Source organism: Stegodyphus dumicola, chromosome 3, assembly GCF_044657685.1.
Source record: "Stegodyphus dumicola isolate Sdum_Otavi_A_Nest chromosome 3, ASM4465768v1".
NCBI lineage: Eukaryota > Metazoa > Arthropoda > Arachnida > Araneae > Eresidae > Stegodyphus > Stegodyphus dumicola.
Genome location: NC_140770.1, coordinates 12,537,363 through 12,557,876, shown reverse-complemented (window position 1 = coordinate 12,557,876; position 20,514 = coordinate 12,537,363). Strand labels below are relative to the sequence as shown.

General features: G+C 33.6%; 1 protein-coding gene across 1 annotated transcript in view; it reads left to right on the top strand.

Moving 5' to 3' along the window:
- LOC118201809 (receptor-type tyrosine-protein phosphatase mu-like) overlaps nt 1-20,514 on the top strand; it is a 213,955-nt gene that overhangs the window by 53,857 nt on the left and 139,584 nt on the right. Inside the window, exons 9-15 of the mRNA XM_085812574.1 lie at nt 2,290-2,424; nt 2,962-3,102; nt 5,941-6,069; nt 7,749-7,860; nt 10,302-10,462; nt 13,460-13,587; nt 18,672-18,858. Of these exons, the coding sequence (XP_085668700.1) occupies nt 2,290-2,424; nt 2,962-3,102; nt 5,941-6,069; nt 7,749-7,860; nt 10,302-10,462; nt 13,460-13,587; nt 18,672-18,858 (993 nt within the window). The remainder of the gene's footprint in view (nt 1-2,289; nt 2,425-2,961; nt 3,103-5,940; nt 6,070-7,748; nt 7,861-10,301; nt 10,463-13,459; nt 13,588-18,671; nt 18,859-20,514) is intronic.

The following is a 20,514-nucleotide window of genomic DNA, read 5'->3' as shown; positions in this document are numbered from 1 at the left end:
GCTAATCTAAAGCTATTAGATTTACTATTTTCTATTCACATATTATTCTTTAATTATGATGAACAGTGTATTTATCAGTGAAAGAGCGAATATCAGTTTTCTGATTGTAACTCAAAAGATATCATGCATATGCATGCATGTGTACATGGCAAAGATCAAAAGATCAGTAAAAACTATTCTTTGCACCTGTTATATGCAGCAGATTTAACTCATTGCACTCAAGGCCTTTTTCACTTGGACAAACCAGCAACTCGTGACATTTTCCTCATATTTGGTGAATTTCGTAGAGCTAATTTTAGATGATAGTGGTTTTTTTTCATGTTTGAAGATAATTCAGAGTCCTGCAGGTCTTTTTCCGGATACAAATAGTATTCTTTGCGGTATTTCTTCGGATTCTGTGCACGTTATCAGTTCTTAATTTTCTGTCACTTCTTAGGAATCACTGGGGCTTTCACATTCACTATTACCTTGATTTTTCTTCTTCTTCCACCTCTTACTTCATCTCTATCTTCATGACTGATTTCTTCCTGTCCACCATCAAGCAGTCTATGCCTAAACGCAAATTCTTTCTTCATCGCTATTTTCCTTTCTGTTGTCAAGTAGTCTATACATAGACGTTAATTCTTCTATCATACACCTCTTACTTCATCGCTATCTTCATCACTGCTTTCTTCCTTTCTGTTGTCAAGTAGACTATGCATAGACGTTAGTTCTTCCTTCATATTCCTCTTACTTCATCGCTATCTTCATCACTGCTTTCTTCCTTTCTGTTGTCAATTAGTCTATGCCTAGACGTTAGTTCTTCCTTCATACACCTCCTACTTCATCACTGCTTTCTTCCTTTCTGTTGTCAAGTAGTCTATGTATAGACGTTAGTTCTTCCTTCATACACCTCTTACTTCATCGCTGCATTTTTCCTTTCTGTCGCAAGTAGTCTATGCATAGACGTTAGTTCTTCTTTCATACAGCTCTAACTTCATCGCTATCTTCATTACTGCTTTCTTCATTTCTGTTGTCAAGTAGTCTATGCATAGATGTTAGTTCTTCCCTCATACACTTCTTACTTCATTGCTGCTTTCTTCCTTTCTGTCGTCAAGTAGTCTATGCATAGACGTTAATTCTTCTTTCATACACCTCTTACTTCCTCGCTATCTTCATCACTGTTTTCTTCCTTTCTGTCGTCAAGTAGCCTATGCATAGACGTTAATTCTTTCATACACCTCTTACTTCATCGCTATCTTCATCTCTGCTTTCTTCCTTTCTGTTGTCAAGTTGTCTATGCATAGACGTTAGTTCTTCCTTCATACACCTCTTATTTCATCGCTATCTTCATCACTGCTTTCTTTCTTTCTTTCTGTTGTCAAGTAGTCTATGCATAGACGTTAATTCTTCTTTCATACACCTCTTACTTCATCGCTATCTTCATCACTGCTTTCTTCCTTTCTAGTGTCAAGTAGTCTATATGCATAGACGTTAGTTCTTCCTTCATACACCTCTTACTCCATCGCTATCTTCATCGCTGCTTTCTTCCTTTCTGTTGTCAAGTAGTCTGTGCCTAGACGTTAGTTCTTCCTTCATACACCTCCTACTTCATCGCTGCTTTCTTCTTTTCTGTCGTCATGTAGTCTATGCATAGACGTTAATTCTTTCATACACCTCTTACTTCATCGCTATCTTCATCACTGCTTTCTTTCTTTCTGTTGTCAAGTAGTCTATGCATAGACGTTAGTTCTTCCTTCATACAACTCTTATTTCATCGCTTCATCACTGCTTTCTCCTTTTCTGTCGTCAGTAGTCTATGCATAGACGTGAGTTCTTTCCTTATACAGCTCTTACGTCATCGATATCTTCATTACTGCTTTTTTTCCTTTCTGTCGTCAAGTAGTCATTTATGCATAGACTTAAATTCTATCTTCATCAACGAAATGTCGAACTTACTTTCACTTGAACTAATTCCTTCATCGTATTTCATGATTATTGGGTTCCGTAACTTTGAAAATAATATTCCTATTATCGCGAATGTTGAGTTTGCACTAACGTCGAAGACGCATATGTAACAATACATCTAAAAAAACGCATTTAAGATAAACGATCGGTAGTTGCTTTATACGCATGTATGGTTGAATACACTCATGAATCGATACTGCCCAAGCCAATCATCGTTACTGCTCGAATGATCGCGTCAAACCGAGTGGTGATTGAGAGTCAACTCTCGAGTGCAAAGGGTTAAGAAATTTTCATCGTAATATTTCTGAATTCCTAAATCCTGCTTTCTTGACTATTATACAGCTTGCCGAGAAAATCGTTTCGGAGAAAACTGTGAAATGACCTGCCACTGTGAAGGGGGCTATCGGAACTGTGACAAGGATGGCTTCTGTTACTCCGGTTGCGAAGCAGGATGGGCAGGATTCACTTGTCAAGCAGGTAATGATAATTCTGTATTCTATTACTTAATATGTTCATTTTTTTAATTTCTTCATTTTCTATACTTGTTTTATAGTCTATACTTGTCTTCGATGAATATTAAAATTAGCTTCGATTTTAAAATGTAATTATTAAATAATAAATTTATAATTTTCTATAATGAAATACATCTTTGCATTTCCATCTCACTAACATAAGATTTAAAAAATAATTTACTTATATTTGAATGTGATATCATTTGTATTTTGCAACAATAAGATTAATATTTTATTTCTTATCAAATTTATTATCGATATTCACTCATTTCTGTCGTTTCTCGTGCCCAAATCAGTAAAATAACCTTTGTCGTAAAAAATACGACGCGCGCGTGCTGGAATGTTAAGCGTGATTTTACTTTTGTTTTCTTTATCTTCGGTTATTAATTTTGTATTGCGTCTTGAAGTAGTTGAAAACTTTACGCAATCCCTTTATCGGATACAGGTTTTCTCATATTACGCGATGTATTTCTGTTCTGATTATTCAAAATATGACTTACAGAGTGCACTCCAGGTCGTTTTGGACCCAACTGCGCTTCAACGTGTCATTGTCATGAAAACTCAACGACGCCTTGCGACAAGGTGACTGGTATCTGTGAAAGTGACTGCGAAGCCGGCTACATGGGATCCGACTGCCAGACATGTAAGTGTTATACGTACTATCTTGGTGTTACAAAACTTGCGGACTGCATAAAGATATGCGATCCGTATGAAATGTTTACATGTAAAAATGCTTGAATTTCTTTTCGATAAAGAGGATTAAGGAAAGAAATAAGTATCTCTTCTTTAAATACGGAAAAAGCAAATAATTGTTCCGAAACTTAACTATCTTAGTTTATATGAATTTTTTTTTTTTTTTTTCTTCTTCTTCTTCAAGATTTCTGATTCTTTTAACCCTCTGAGCGGCTAGGGTTTTCGCTAAGAAAGCATAAATTTTCCCAAACTTCTATGAGAACAAATTATTTTTTCCATTTTAATGTAAAAATTCTTCTGGTATTTCATACCTGGATTTGTGTACTTTTGATATATTGCCTTAATTTCTTTGACATATTTTAATATGCACCTATAAATACGTTCTTACAGATATCACAACAAATATTCTAGGCCGTATATATACGTCCTTGCCGCTTAGAGGGTTTTAATGGTTGAAAATTTTAACAACGGATTCATATGCGATGCTCAGAGCTTCAAAATTCAGAGTGCTTAATGTTTTTATTATTTATATCCGTTTTAGTACCTCAATACAATTTTTTTTCCAGCTCGTGGATTGGGTGTCATGATAAAATAAAACTGATGCCACTTCAGGAACATTCTTGCTGGAAATTTCGTATATAAGTAATCCTTAGAATGAAATGCATGGCTATGTCTTGAAGAGCTGTTTTCTTTGTTAAAGAAAGGAACGAGACCTTATCTCCTTATAAGGTATTTCTCCAGCCTTCCTAGCGTGCTTTCGTGGTGTAGTGGTCAGCACATAGAGCCGGTATTTCAAAGGTCCGTGGTTCGATTCCCCGCTAAGTCGTTTGCTTATTTTTCATTTCCTTTGCTTTCAAAAAAAAAAAAAAAAAATACTTAATGTCTCTACAGTGCAGTCCGAACTAAAAGGGTGTCGGATGATGAATCTCCTTCCCCAGGATTTGGCGATTGTGTCCCCTAAAAACCCCAGTCTCCCTTTAGAAGGGGGATATATAAGGTATTTCTTCCGCTTTCCTAGCGTGCCTTCGTGGTGTAGTGGTCAGCACACTGAGCCGGTATTTCAGAGGCCCTGCTTTCAAAAAATACCTTATGTCTCTACATCCTTCTTTTATTAGCAAAGAAAACAGGCGTTAATTTAGGATAAAATAATATCCTAGGAAAATGATTTCTACCAGTCGGCTTTCCCATTTTAAATATATGTAAGATCTTATGCTGTGTACGGCTAATCATAAACTAGCAGACTTATCATTAACTGCTTTAAATTATTTCAGATATTAAATTGAAGTCTGTATGCTAGTATAAGAGTGAGCTATCTTTTCCCTTTTATAACTTTCTTTTCTGAATTTCTGAAGTAATTTTTTGACATTTTGAAACTTTAATGTCAAACTCTTCGAGCAGATACACTGTTATCTGAAGTTATCAGATCGGAATTTATTAGCGGAAATGGAAGAAAGAAGAGATACTATTCTCGAAACAGCATTTTGCGGCGAATCATTTTAAATGCCCGAATCATTTTTCATATTGTTGCTACCAAATATTATCGTCCTATAACTCATTTAAAAAACTAAATAATGAGGAATTTACATGTTAGTTTCTCGCATTGGGGAAAACAACTGTAATTAGGGTAATCACATTTTGAATAACATAGTCCTCCGCCCGAACATGGGCACTTGGAATCCCGAATTTCGAATCTGTTTTATTGTCCCTTTTTCATATTTTGTAAACCTTTAACGAATTTTTGATTAAAAATCTCTCGAATTTCAAAGCGAGCTGTGAAAACACTGTAGAGGGAAAACAAATATTTTTATATTCAGCGCACTGGACTATCTATCAGAAATTCTAAAGATATGCTATTTTTAAATATTTTTAGCCCAATGTGGCGTTAGCCCAAATGCACTAATGCTCTTGAAACGTCTATGTATCTGTAAATGGAAAAAACGCCCGTTTTAATGTAATATAATATCTGAGAGCTTTCAGATTTTTTTTTAATTGTATTTTTATTAAGCATTTATACATTTTGTTAAAATATTTGCCTCAATTTTGCTCCCTTTCTTAAAAGAATTATGAAATTATGAAAATCATTAATTAAAATAAATTATCTACCGTCTTAAGCTAGTTCTCCATTCAACAGCAAAAATTCTGCAAATCAGTTTTTAGGGAAATATTTCATTGCAGAATATAAAGTGTGAAAATTCCTTTTTTTAATAATATATATATATATGTGATGTACCAGCTTTAGTCCTAGCTTAAATTATCAGACGATAAGTTTAAAAAAAAAACAGGATCCATTTATTATTATTCAGGAGAAAAAGCAGTTACAAAATCAGATATCCGGAGTAAATAAAAAGAATTACTAATAACTTTTTGTATGAAGTTTAGTGCATCGTGACATTTAAGAAAAAGCCCCCGATATTCCTTTGCGAATCCTTTTATAGCCTCTGGAAAGGCGGAGCTTCCAAGAAATGATATCAGCCTCGTCAGCCAATCCAATTCGCTTTAAATATTTCCAGAACATTCTATAACTGTACGTGCAGAAAAGGCGGGAAAAACAACTTGACAACGGGGCTGTGGATTTAATCCCACGTACTTTCAAATAAGAGACCATCGACATTAAAAACTGAAAAGAACATACAATTAGAATTTTAAGTGTATTCTTGATTATGGAATTTTATTATTACATATATTTATTTACTTTTAGCACATGTATAAAGAAAACAAGAAATAATTTTCGATTTTATAAAAACTATTAATTGATGATCTGATGTTGCAAAACATATTCTTTTTATAGTGTGTCCGCCTAATTCTTACGGTGTGAACTGCGTGGAGACATGCGTATGCTCTAATGGTGGACACTGCAACCGTGTCGATGGATCATGTGCTTGTGATGGAAGATGGAGAGGACTCATCTGCAATGAGAGTAAGCATGAAAAATTCGAAGAGCTTAGTTACGTTAGATTGAGAGTAATGTATTCAAGCACAGAGCGAACGATACCCCTGTAATCCGTCTCTAATAGCGATGCAAAAAATAAGATTCATAGTCATACATTTTTCAGTCTGATGCGATATGGAACCCACATAAAAAATTTCTATAGAGAAATAAGCTTATTCTCTCTCATTATATCGGCAACAATGGCTGGCAGTTCTTAATAATTTTCGTCTTTCTAATTAAATGGTCGTAAAAGCTCAAGTTCCATCCAATATTTCACCTATATTCAATTTTATTCGATTAAATGTGGCAAAAAATAGATCATGATTAATCAGAAATCAAATAACGCGAACAAACAAACGCACAAACATTCTACCTTATATATAGATTTTGTAAAACTTACAAATTTTTGTTTAACAGACTCTACTATTTAAAACCGAGCAAATAGCTACACTCTTCGAAATAAATAATTTTTATCTCTAACGCTTGAGACTGTTGCCACTCGGAAAAATGGCATGAGTGCGAAAATTAATGTTTACGGAGTTTTTAATTAATATCTTCGCTGATTAAAGTCGTGCGAAGATGGGAAGAGTCGAAATGGTTTCCTACAAATTTTTGGAATCGGAAAAAAAATGTATTTAATCTTTTGGCAATGCTATTTTTATTTCATCGTAAAACTTAGAAAATTTTTATTAACAAACCCTAGGATTTGAAAGCGATCAGTGGCAACAACTTTCGAAATAAAGCTGATTTTCATCTCCAGCTTGCAAAACTGTTGCCACTGAGGAAAATGAGGGCGAAAATTAATGTTTCCGGAGTTTTTAATTAATATCTCGGCTGATTAAAGTCGTGCGAAGATGGGAATAGTCGAAATGGCTTCCTACAAATTTTTGGAATCTGGAAGAATGTATTTAATCTTTTGTCAATGCTATTTTTATTTAATCGTAAAACTTAGAAGAAATTTTTTATTATAAACCCTGGGATTTGAAAGCGTTCAGTGGCAACAACGTTCGAAATAAAGCAGATTTTCATCTCCAGTTTGCAAAACTGTTGCCACTGGGGAAAATGAGGGCGAAAATGATCGTTTTTTCAAGTTTTTAATTAATATCTGTCATTTTAGCTACTTTTTTTTTTGGGAAAAAAATGGACGTTTAATAGAAGGGAAAGTGAGAACTACCCAGATGTACTAACCGCATTTTTTAGACAAAAACCTCGTTTTCGTTTACTACAACGAGAAACTCCGTTCGATTATTTTTCGCTCAAGCTAGCCGGTAGAAGCTAGGGATTTTCCATTAGAAAAAGAAACTGGCTAATTGTGCCCACATGTTAGCCACAATATCATGTTTTAGAGTGTGTGTACTGTCATGTACTGATCATGTTGAAATTTTTTAACTTTGAAAATTTTGTTATATTTTTTAAATCCACCATGGATAATTGTTTCCATTTAAAATGAAATTTTGTATTAATACGAGTATTTGTTATTTCAGTACAGAATATTATTTTGTAGAAGCATTAAATGATGCTCGATAGACTAAGTAAACAAATGATGAGAAATAAAATTGTATTTTTCAAATATTTTTCTGATAGGTGTTTTTTTCACTAATTAGTACGTGCTCAGAGTGGTTTTTTTTTTTTTTTTTTTTTTTTTTTTTTTTTTTTTTTGTGCTTAGGTGAGCCTCAGATAATAGCTGCCAGCGATGAGGAAGTAAATATCGGTCAACAGGTGTTTATTTCTTGTACAGCGGATGCAGTTCCTGAACCTCTCATGAACATATCCTGCAGGTTTGACTTATTGTTTTATTTATCTTTTTCTTTACATATTTGTTTTTTTCTTTTAACTGCTTTGGAAAGAAAAATTCTCCCCCCTTCGTTTTTTGCTAAATTATCAATAATTATTAAAAAACTTCTCTGATGAATCAGTACGAATTGTGAAGACACATTAAAATTTTGCAAGGTTAACACATGCTAAGAAAAAAATTCTGAATAAAATTCTAAAAAAACGTTTCTGAAATACTTAATGAATACATAAAAGTGTACAAAGTATGCATAATTTTTTTTTTTTTTTTCCAAAATTTTCAATAACAAAGGGTTATTTGTTAGGTAAACTGCGGGAAGAAAAGGGGGAGACAGTTTATATCTCCTGTTCTACTGGCCCGATTGACGTAATTAAACTTGCAGTTTTCATGTCTCGAAAGCGCGAATTAGGATATATATTAGACTTATATATAGCATTGTTCTAATACATGTATTCTGAGAAAAACGCGGTCTTTTTATGTAATGACATACCCATTTGTTTCCATATTTTGATTCTACGACTGAAATTATACCAAACAGCCAAGTTTTGAAAAAATCGTACAAATAGTTTTTAAAAAATTAGCTGTGAAAAGCTCCTCCATGTTATATTTGGTATATATTTATTAATATCTCTTTTTTAATAAACTTATTTTATTCTTCCTTTCACATTTCGAAATTTAGTTTCATTCCAAATAAAAGTCTCCTATTTTTTGTGATTTATTTCTAAAATTTGTATTATTTTAAAATATGTTTTATAAATTTTTCGAAAATATTTTTGTTTTGTAATCTATAAAATTTTTAACATCATCTTAAAATAGATGAACTTCGAGGCACACCTGCAAAAAAATTAGAGGATTTTTTTTCAAAATTTTCTAAGATATAGATGAATTTACATATTGGCGCGATTTGAAATTTAGCATATATGTTATAAGCGATAATAACGCCAAATATGGTTTACGCACTTTTTTAAATTTATTTGAAAGTATGAAGGATGACTTTTTTTCCTTTCGTGTACAATGAAAAAAAAAAGGGGGGGGGAAAGGAAAATAGGTTGCTTTAAATTAAGAAGTTCGCCAAGTGAATTATTCATGCTGCAAAAAGAAAAACAAACGCGCCAAGATAAATCTTTGAGTTTCTCCGTAAATTTCGCAACAAATTTTACAAAATTTAACATTTAGACATAATTTGAGTCGTAGAATCTAAATATGGAAAAAAATGGCATATCATTTCAGATAAAGTCCGATTTTGTTGTCAAAATACCTGCATTAGAACAATGCTATATGTAAATCGAATATGTATTCGAAGTCGGGCTTTCGAGACATGGGAAACCCAAATTGAATGTTGTCAATCGGCCTAGTAGAACGGGAGAATAGAACTGTCCCATTTTTTAATTATCTTTTTCTTCTTTTTCGCAGGGTACTTCCTTGTCAAAGCGACCACCACGGTCAGTTGTGACAATCGAAAGACTAGTCCAACGTGTTTCAGTTTTAGACTTTTTTTTTTTTTTTCGAAATTCCCTACTTAATTTATAATTAAAGTAGTCAACCCTTATGCTGTAATGAATCGAATAAGCGAACAAGGGAAACTCCCTATGGTATGAATTGCATAGGACTGACGAATTGTGAAGACACATTAAAATTTTGCAAGGTTAACACATGCTAAGAAAAAAATTCCGAATAAAATTCTAAAAAAACGTTTCTGAAATACTTAATGAATACATAAAAGTGTACAAAGTATGCATAAAATATTTTTTTATGAATAGAGAATAGAACAATCAAAAACAATAGAACAATCAAAAAGTAGCGAATCAGAATAGAACAATCAAAAAGTAGCGAATCAGAATAGAACAATCAAAAAGTAGCGAATAAATCAAACTTTAAAGTTGTATGTATAAACATTTTGAGATTTGACAATAAGATAAAATTTCGTTTTTATAATCAAATTTATCCATTATATCTAAAGTATAAAATTGGTAAGAAAATAACTTATATATAAAAGACGTAATGACTTTTAGAAACAAATTCATTCCTCTGATTATTTTCTCGGTTACTTTTTTATTCATATTATTAACATTTAATTATTATTGTTTCGAATAAAAATGTAGCTCTTCTTTCTCACTAAGTATTTTTAAGTACTTTCAGAATCATAAATAAATATAATAAGTTACCAGACGAGTTTAAAAAAAAGAAATAATCTTTAATAACATAAGAAAATAAACGCATTTAAATAAGTACATTAAACAGTTATAAGAATTATCGATTTAAATTTCATTATTTTCGTAAATGGGTGGATATTCGAACAAATTGCATCTACTTAATTTAAAGTTGTCGACTGATTTTATAAGAATGTTTGTTGGTAATTTATACAAATGTGTATTACTTTTCAAATGAAAATGGCATATTTTTAATCGTAGCATTTTTCAATTTTAGCGAATTTCCTGGTTTGAATGTAAACATTAGATCTCTGGAGCAAGACCAGTACCAAGCCGTAGTTAAAGTAAAGCCGCAGAAAGCTGGCACTTTCGACTTTCTCTGCACGGCTCGTAACCAACATGGATTTGATATGAAAAAAATGGTTATAGTTGTAATAGGTTAGTAACATCATCATTGTTGTTTTGACAAAAGAATTGAATGTTTTTGAAATAGTTAAAAGCCACCTGAGGTCAGCGGTGTCCGCCGAAAACATCGCGGATGAAAACGTCACGAAGAAAACAACGCAAGGCGAAAATGTCGTGATACAAAACATCGTGGGAGATAATAAAGCGAAGAGAAAACATCAGTTCTAAAAAACATCGTGGTACAAAATATCGTCATCGAAAATGAAGCGGTTCAAAAACTTCGCAGTTCAAACACATCGTCGTAACGTTACTCGCATAATGATTTGTAAGCGCAAGATGGAAAGAAGGATAATTTTGACTTTCATATTTTTATAAACTAACAAATATTTGCTGAAAATGTAATATGAAAACTTAAGCACAGAAAATTAACACACATTATAGTACTTAATAGAATTTTAAACTGACAAAGTTAACTAAAAAAGGTCATTAATAAATTTTTTTATAAAGTTTTACTGGTAATTTTTCATGAAATGTATGATCTGAAAAAGGATAGAAAAGAAAGATAAGTAATTTCATGATCTTATCTATAAAAAAATTGCTAAGTTAATTATGAGATTATTTTCTTCCCTTTTGTTAATCTGATACTCTTATAGTGAAAATTATTTCTTGCTATGTTTAAATTTCTTATTCTGTTTTTTTAATTTATTAATTAATAAAATATATGAAAAAATTAATCCTTCTTTCCATCTTGCGCTCAAAAATCATTATGCGAATATGTATTTATAATTATTAAAGCGTTAAAAATGCATGTTTGCGATGTTATCGTCATGCGATGGTACTTTATTTTTCACCACGATATTTTCGACGACGATGTTTTTAAACTGCGAGGTTTTTGAACCGCTTCATTTTCGACGACGATATTTTATGCCATGATGTTTTAGAACTGCGATGTTTTCTCTTCGCTTTATTTTCTCCCACGATGTTTTGTACCACGACGTTTTCTCCTTGCGTTGTTTTCTCCGCGTTTTCGTCCGCGATGTTTTCAGCTGTAACCAGAGTCAGCAAACGAAGGAATAAAACGTAATAAACTTAGATATTTTTAAAATACGGTTTCATGAAACATTTCACTTAGTTTCATGAAAGCAGTTTTGATAAAAATCCAGGAAAATAATGTAAAATAACAAAAGTACTCATTGAATTTTTTAATTTATGGTTAGACAATATTTAGCATCTGTCGCACCTCACATCTCTGGTTTGGTTTGGTTTATGTGATCGTGGCAAAGCCTCGAGGGCTATCTGCCTAAGGAGAGGGATGCCTTCGTGGAGAACTTTCTAAGGGAAACTGGCTCGTATACACATTACACATGGGTAAACTACGAAAACGACCATGCAGCGGACCCGTTCGCGGGATTCGAACCTCGTACTGAACTATCAGTATTCAGGGACTTTCCGCACATCTCTGAAATTGAGCAAACATTGACTGCCAATCTTCAGTACAAATCTTCTTATCGTTTCAATGTATTTATAATGCATCTTTGTGTAAGTGAATATTGTGACAGCATTAGTCTCTTACGGAGCTAGTTTTTGGTTGAGCCATTCACAAACTTGCGAAATGCTAACTCCGAATAATAAGACCCACCCCCTTTTTCAGACCTATTTTTAAAGAAAAAAAAAGTGCGTCTTATACGCCGGGCAGCATATTTCACAAGTGCACATCTGTGTGGCCACTGAGGAAGTGGCTTCTAAGATGGACCAATGAGCATCCAATAATATTTGTCATGTCACATGACCTTTCGCTTGCTATAAGGAAGGTGGTTGAAAATATTCTGCCACACAATTTCTGTACAAAATAATTAAAGCTTCGTCGATTGCTTCTGAAATTTTTCATTGCGAAGTTAGGTCAAATATAGGAAATTATGAAGATTTCTCTACCTGGTTGAAATAAATACAAACATATGTTGGATACTTCGCAAAAATATCGATGTGAAATTTTACTTAATAAGTGGTAAATAAGATGAAGAAAGAAATATGTGATAAACATCTGAGCCCAAATGCAATCTTTACATAAAACTATGCATATGAGAAAAATATTTACACCAATTACGTATGTAAACAGAAGTCAGCACTTTTTATTGCAGTCTATATGAAAAAATGTTCTATAATAATAACCAATGCAGAATTTTATTCAAAGTGAACTTTACTAATTTGCACTCGTATACATTTAGTGTATTAAATTTCACATTTAATAGCTGCTCACTCTTAAATTTACTGTCTACACAAGAAATACTGATCAAACAGATTGAATTTATTGTATTTACAACGAGTATATTCAATTTATTCACATATTAATTCACATTTTAATGTTAACAATGGATATAATCAGATCATATGTATTCTGAACACTTTAAAATCAAAAGAATGCAAGCACTGGGATAAGAAAACACTAGATTCATTGTAACACTTTCAGTCATTCTCAGCTGAATTAAAAAAATATACACTTGAATTCTCTTAATTCACATAATATGCCGAGAACATCAATGTTAATAATTAATGCGTGATAAAAATGGCGAAAGTGAAATGTCAGCGATTAATCAAACTCAAAAAACAAAAACACTACGAAATTTTCTACTATTACGCCATATATTTATAACTGCGAAACAAATGCAAATTAAAAGGTAAACAACATACGCTCCTATGCACGAAGATTTAGCGTCACAAGAGCAATAGCAGCTCATAGTTTCATTTTCGAATCCCCTCCCTCAGTGGCTATGCTGGTGTGCACTTGTGAAATATGCCGCCGGGCAAATACGGTAATTATCACTATTGGTAAAATTACTTTTGCGAATTGGTACTTTTCTTGAAACGAAGTTAAGTCTGTGAAGTACAATAAATTGAATATGTTAATGCATTTGCTATATTTTGCTAATTATTTCTTATCTTTGGATTATTATCTTCCCGTTATCTTCTTATGGAAGATAAAATACAGTCATTTTATTGCAGAGCCTCTTATTTATGGTGATTTTGTTGCAGATCCTCCCGTGCTGACAGCAAAACCTGTCTTAGTGTCAAAGACTAATCTTTCGATATCCATCAAATGGAGAGAATGGCAATATTCCAAGGATATAGGAGGAAGTCCTTCGGATAAAATTGAATACATGGTAAATAAGTTCTTATAAGTCATTATTTCCGGTTTCTGTTTGAACTTTCTGTTCCGGAAGTGAAGGACACGTGTGTACGTTCCGTATTAAAAGATTAAAAAAAAAATCTTTGCGAAAGAACATTTTTAGAATACCAACATAATGCGATTGTTTAATACGAACGTAGCTTTACGATCTCTTTCAAATGAATTGGTTTCTTCAAATTAGTATTTAAAATTAGGAGGTCGAAATTTTTTGCTCTTTTACTTTCGGAAGTGGGTAAAAAAAGAAACTTTAAATATTACGTATAATATAAAATCTCTTAAGGTGGGAAATTTTCAAAGAATATTTACAGTTTAAAAATTTATTAGCATTATATTACCAAGCGCCTGGAATCAAAAATTTTCAGAATTATTACTGTTTAAAAAGTATTGGCTCTAGAAATTTTCACCTTGGCCGTCAAGTAGAAAGGAAATAGGTACTAAACGTTGCTTAAATATACATATAACTGCTTACAAATATAGGATATAAAGAAATTATGTATAGTTAATTCGAAATTTAAGTCAGAATCAAATAGAAAATGATCAGAAAACATTCAAGAAAAAAAAAAAAAAAATTCGAAAGCTTTCAGATTTCATATCAAGCCCATAGGGGTGTTTTTTTAAGGATTTGTGTGTTTTCTTTACTTATTAAATATCATGTTCTTCGCACTTAAGGGGACTCATATACCTTAAAACCCATAAGATGTTCGAATAGGTGACTGTTGCAAGAATTGAGATAACTTATTTATTTTGCAAGCAATTACTACCAACTTTTTTCAGCTGACTACGTAATATAGCTGCTTTCTGAAATAGTCATCAGAAAGTTTGTGTTGCCACAAATATTTGTATAATTTAATCCGCTTTGTGACAACATTTTTCGTCATGTTTCCAACCTGCGCGCACAGTTTAAAACATTGTTTCATAATTTAATTCCATATTTAATATATAGCTTTTATAACATTTGGAAACTACTGTGAACCTAAAATTCTAAAAATTTCATGTTAAATTTTTATTTGATTTTGAGTTGAGAGTTTATAAAATGCATCTTATTAAAAAAAATTTTAATGTTTTCGCTCATAAAATTTTTCAATATTAAAATATTCATCAGATTGTTGATTCAGTTAGAAAGAAATGCCCATATAAAGAATTTCATCCAATTTCAAGTATGTACCATTAGCCATTTTTAAAATATCATGCGAAATATTTTGTCACAAAGAAGATTACATTAAAAAAATATTTGTGGCAACACAAACTTTTTGGTTACTAGTTTCCAAAGCAGCTATTTTATGTAGTCAGCTGTAAAAAGTTTGAAGTAATTGATATTAAAATAAATAAAATATTCCAATTCTTGAAACAGCCACATATTCGAAGATCATGAGGGCTTTAAGGTGTATGAGCCCCTTAAGCCATGAAATTCAGTTCAACAGCAAATATCACGAAATATTTTAAAGAGCATATCTTTAGAATTTCCAATACACAGTCTGTCGTGCTGGAGTTTTTTTTTTTTTTTTTTTTTTTTTTTTTTTTTTTTTTTTTTGTGTGTGTGTGTGTGTGTGTGTGTGTGTGTTTTATTGTTCGCTTCGAAATCCTGGAGTTTCTTAATCAAAAACTCATAAATGCTTTACAAAATATGAAATACATAATAAAACAAATTTCGAATTCCAAATTTGGGCTTCAGTACGTTATTTAAAATTAGATGGCTCTAGGTACCGTCGTTTTATCACAATTCCAGAAACATGCATACTCGTTAGCAGTTTGTTCCTTATTTAATTTCTTTAAATATAGTACAGGGCTCTAATATTTAGTGGCAACAGTTTGAAAATATGAAACAACGCTTACAGTGAACCAACGGAAAATGTCAAAACGAAATTAAGAGTCCTCCTGGGCAAATTGCCCCTTTGAATTATTAAACTATTACATTTCATAATTATTGACTAAACCTATGATATAACAGATATTGTATGATCGTTTCTAAAACTTTGCAGATGCAATGTTTATACGATTCGTCAAAATTTCTTGCAATTTTAATCAGGTAGTTCAGAAAAATTCCTCAGGCTGTGGGATCTAGCCCTCTTTGTTATCATAAACTAGATCTCACAAAGAAACCTGGTTATTTCTTGCACAGGCTTAAAAGAATACCAGTAAAGAAGAAGGGTAAAATAAACCTTTATTATCCGTCAAACTCTTTAACACAAATGCACGTACTTCGTGTTTACAATAACACCAAAGACTTGTGGTGGAACTTAAGAGTAATTTCACAATAAATTCAAAGATAAGGAGTTAGGTTGAACTAAGCATTTCATTTGAGTCTAACGAGGCTGACTCCGAAACCTACCCGGCAATATACGCATTCACTGGCGAAAAAGGGATATCAGTAACTCCGCGTAACAGCAGAGACAAAATAGTAATTTCGCTGGGTAGCGAAATCACGGTCTAAATAAACTATAAGATTCGTCTGTTTAAATACTCACTTCACTTAACTTTAAATTTGCATCCTGGCGAGGAAACGCGAAGGGAAAATGAGAGGTTCAGGAAAGGTACCAAACTTAAAATAATTTGTTATTGTTGTACAGACATTAGGTATTTTAAAGCAATGCATTTGCCGGGAATCAAAACCACGGACATCTCAATTACGCTCTGAGCGGGGCACACCACGAAGGCACGCTAAGAAGGCAGAAGAAATACATTATATACTCCCCCTTTTAAAGGGCGACTGTGGATTAGACGACCCAGTCGCCAAATCCGGGTGGTGAAGAATCATCATTCATCACCTTTTAGTTCAGGCGCCACTCTAGAGCATTAGGTATTTTGAAGCAAGAGAGATGAAAAATGAGCATCGCCTTCGCCGGGAATCGAACCACGGACCTCTCAATTACGCGCTGAGCGTGCAGACCGCTACTCCACGAAAGCACACTAATAAGGCGGGGGAGAAATACCTTATAATGTAAAATAAGGGAAATCATACAATGCAAGCAAAAAATTAACATTTTTATGGAATCTTAATCGAAAATGAAATTTTATACTTTGAAATCTCCTTAGCACATTATTCTTAAAATTTGACAGTCAGATGTATACAAAAGGTAAACAAAGTTGGCAAATTAAGTAAGCTTAATTATACATACATATATAAAAGAAATATATCTCAACTATAAGATAGATAATCAAAATTGTTTAACTAAATAAACTTAATATTATATGGAAAGATATAATACACTGACTACCAATAAGTATTTGGACACCTATGCAAATGACGATCGATATCTGCGGTCCTAAGGTACGTCACGGACTCCGCCGTTTATATCGTGTAGGAAACAGCATCGGCTTTAGTCGCATGCAAGATGCCTCGCAGTTCGGAGCTCTCTGATTTCGAGAAAGGTATAATTATCGGGTATCACAAATGTGGCCGATCCTTAAGGGACATATCTAGCGATCTGAAGTACCCAAAATCGACAGTGGCCTATGTGATTAAGAAATGGAAGGTGAGCGGTAATTGTCGGAATGTTCCCAGAGTCGGCAGACCAACGAAACTGGGAGATAGAGACCGACGAGTGCTGTCCAGAGAAATTCGGAAGAACCGCGCCCAACCGATGGCCCTCATCCGCGAGGAGTTACAACAGGCATCCGGGAGTATTGTTTCAATGAATACCATCCGTAAGGAAGCACATCTGCTTGGTTTTCATGGTCGTGCTGCAGCCCATAAGCCTTTGATCACAAAGTCCAACCGCACTGCTCTGTTAATGTGGTGTAAAGCACATCGAAATTGGACCGTAGATCAGTTGAAACGGGTTCTTTGGGAGTGAAGAATGAAGGTTCACCCTTTACCATTCGGATGACAGGGTCTGGGTCTGGCGTCTACCTGGAGAACGTCTCCTCCTGCCAGAATGCATTGTGCCAACAGTCAAGTTCGGCGGAGGTGGAATTAGGGTCTGGGGGTGTTTCTCTGGTACCGGCTGGGTCCCTTGGTTCCCATTCCTGGTAAGATCAACTCCGATGCCTACTGCACTATTTTGGATGACAATGTGCTTCCTACGTTGTGGCAGTTTTACGGGTTGGACCCCTGTTTTTTTTCAGGACGACAATGCGAGTTGTCATGTTTCGACGTTAACCAAGGCTTGGTATAGTGCCTATGGAAATCATCGAATGGACTGGCCTACCCAGAGTCCATACCTGAACCCTATCGAGAACGTCTGGGACGAGTTGCATCGCCGAATTCAGGGGTGCACTACTCGGGCAAAATCGGTGAAGGAACTTCTATGTCTTCTCCAAGCCTAGTGGAAGAAAATACCACTAGCTGTCATACAAAGACTTGTGGAAAGTATGCCCTGGAGGGTCCACGCTGTAATTACCTCTCGTGGAGGCTCTACCAACTATTGATTTTGCATAAAGTTAGTTTTTCTTTTCTATCACAGGTGTCCAAATACTTATTGGTAGTCAGTGTATAAGCATTTAAAGAAAAGTATGTGTTGCCCGCGAATCGGTTCGAGATTAATAGATATTTATGCTATTAATAGGAAATAGCAGAACGGCGGTGGCGAATACTCCGATTTCGAATCTATCGACATTACAATCTTGAGAGATCAAATGTTTTAAAAGAGCATTTACCGTTTAAAAGTTATTGGTGTTATAAAAATGGTGATAATTTTTTAACAGTTTGCAATTTTTCGTTTCATTAAATAAAGAAATAAATCAATTACAAACAAAACTAACTCAAGCAAACTGATTTTACCTCCAGGAGATAAATTAGGTTATTTGAATATGGCAAAGGCCATAGGGAATCTTATATTAATGCGGCTTAAGTGTCTGTTTGTCGCCGTTAGTTTATTGGTTGCTTGCGTAACTGTATTACCCAGTGGGGTGAAGTTGCCACGGCATTCAAATAGTCCATATACACAGTTACCATACATGCAGTTATCATTGTTTTAATTAAATTATTGTGGTATTTAAAAACATTTAAATATGTTTAATTCATACAATTGTTGCTCATTGTGCATTTAACTATATTTACATATGAATTACCTAGCAACTGGTAATTCATATGTAACAATTGGTGACATTTTGTTTCAGGCTGTCTACCGAGAAGTTGGGGCAATGGTCTGGGATAAGGTAGACGGCTGGGCAACGGAGCTGTCGATCACCATAACTGATCTCGTGCCTTACACATTGTACGAAGTTGCCGTCAAATGTAGGAGACTCGGGAAAGGAGGAGAAGGAGAGGCTGGACCCAGTTTGAAAATAAAAACAGACTGTGGAGGTGAGTGCACATATTTGGTTCTTACATTTGTGCTGAAAAAATTCAGGGAAAAATTTCATAAGGAGGAGAAAGTGTAATTGTTAAAATTCAGTTGCTTTATGATTTGGTGTTTATAGTTTTAATCTGTCTTTCAGTACCAGTAAGTGATAAGTGATAAGTCACGGGGGAGAACAGCATTAACATATAACTAGCATTACAGATAAAGCATAGTACGATGCACATAGAAGGAGTAATTACATCTACAAGAAAAGGATATAAACTATATAACATATGTAATATTTACAGATTGTTGTGCGTCCACACTACCTTCACAAGTGATGCTATGCCAGAGGTACGTATACATACGCATATTAAAAATGCGTGCACATATTATATGACATATAAAATAGTACACTAGTTCAATATAGAAATGCGGATGTAATACATAGAGCAAAGCGAAGTAATGGAATGTACAGTCATACGTATAAGACATGCGATACAGTCAACTGCTAACAAATAACTTGCAAATTACTATATGGTGCAACTACTATATGAGAAGAGACTGCAATGTTACAGTTGAAAAATTAATACAACATGTACATATTTATATAGTGTTACTATTGTGGCATGAAACGATGTATATAGCAGGAGTAATTACATCTCGGGGGGGGGGGAGGCAGATATAAACAATATAACATATACAGATTGTTATGCAACCAGATGTCATTCGCAATAATGATGTTATACCAGAGGTACGGATATATGTTGGACGATTTGTACGACCTGCATGAAATGTGAGAACTACGAGCTAAATGATACAATACTTACCATACAAAGTACAGGTTACAATATTACGTACAGACCGATTATAACAACGCTGCTCATGTGAACTATAACATAACATACAATAAATACATATCTGGATTAACATGTTACTGATATTCTGGAGTAAATACATTCAAGGATATAGTTAATGGCATTCAAAATACTATATACAAGTTATATAACACAATATAATTACCATACAAAATACGAGCTAGAAGATTACTGAAAAATTAATTATTACATTTCAATAGTATAAACAGTACGTTTCAGTAGTAAGTGTACTTCAGTAGTAAATCCACTTCCGCGAAATATCTTCTGGAGTGCGCGAAATATCTTCTGGAGTGAGTACAAATCAATGCTAAAGAGTGCAAAACCCCTTTATACAGACTGTCATATGAGCTCCTCAGTACTAGTAACAGTAATGTATGATTATTGACACACTCCTTTAGTTCTTAGTTCACACAGTATACGGGAATTTAAAAGCATTTGGAAGGAGTGCGGGCCTTGCACAAATAAGCAAGAAAGAAAAACTTTTAATTCTAAATAACATTATATTAACATTCTAATTAACATTATATTAACATTCTAATTAACATTATATTATCATTCTAAATAACATTAATAATATATTATCTGAGTCCAACAAAATAGGTAACCTGCTTTGAAAGACAAGACTGAAAGCTTTAACCCTATTTGCACTTCTGCAGGTGAAGAAGATTTTACATTTAAAATCTTCGAAATTAATCCTACACATTTAGGAATACCACGTTTAATTCTTGTTGTCTTAAACGCCTCCAATAATTTATAACAGTATTTACACTTAACGACCGAGACCAGCGAAGTCTGCATAGA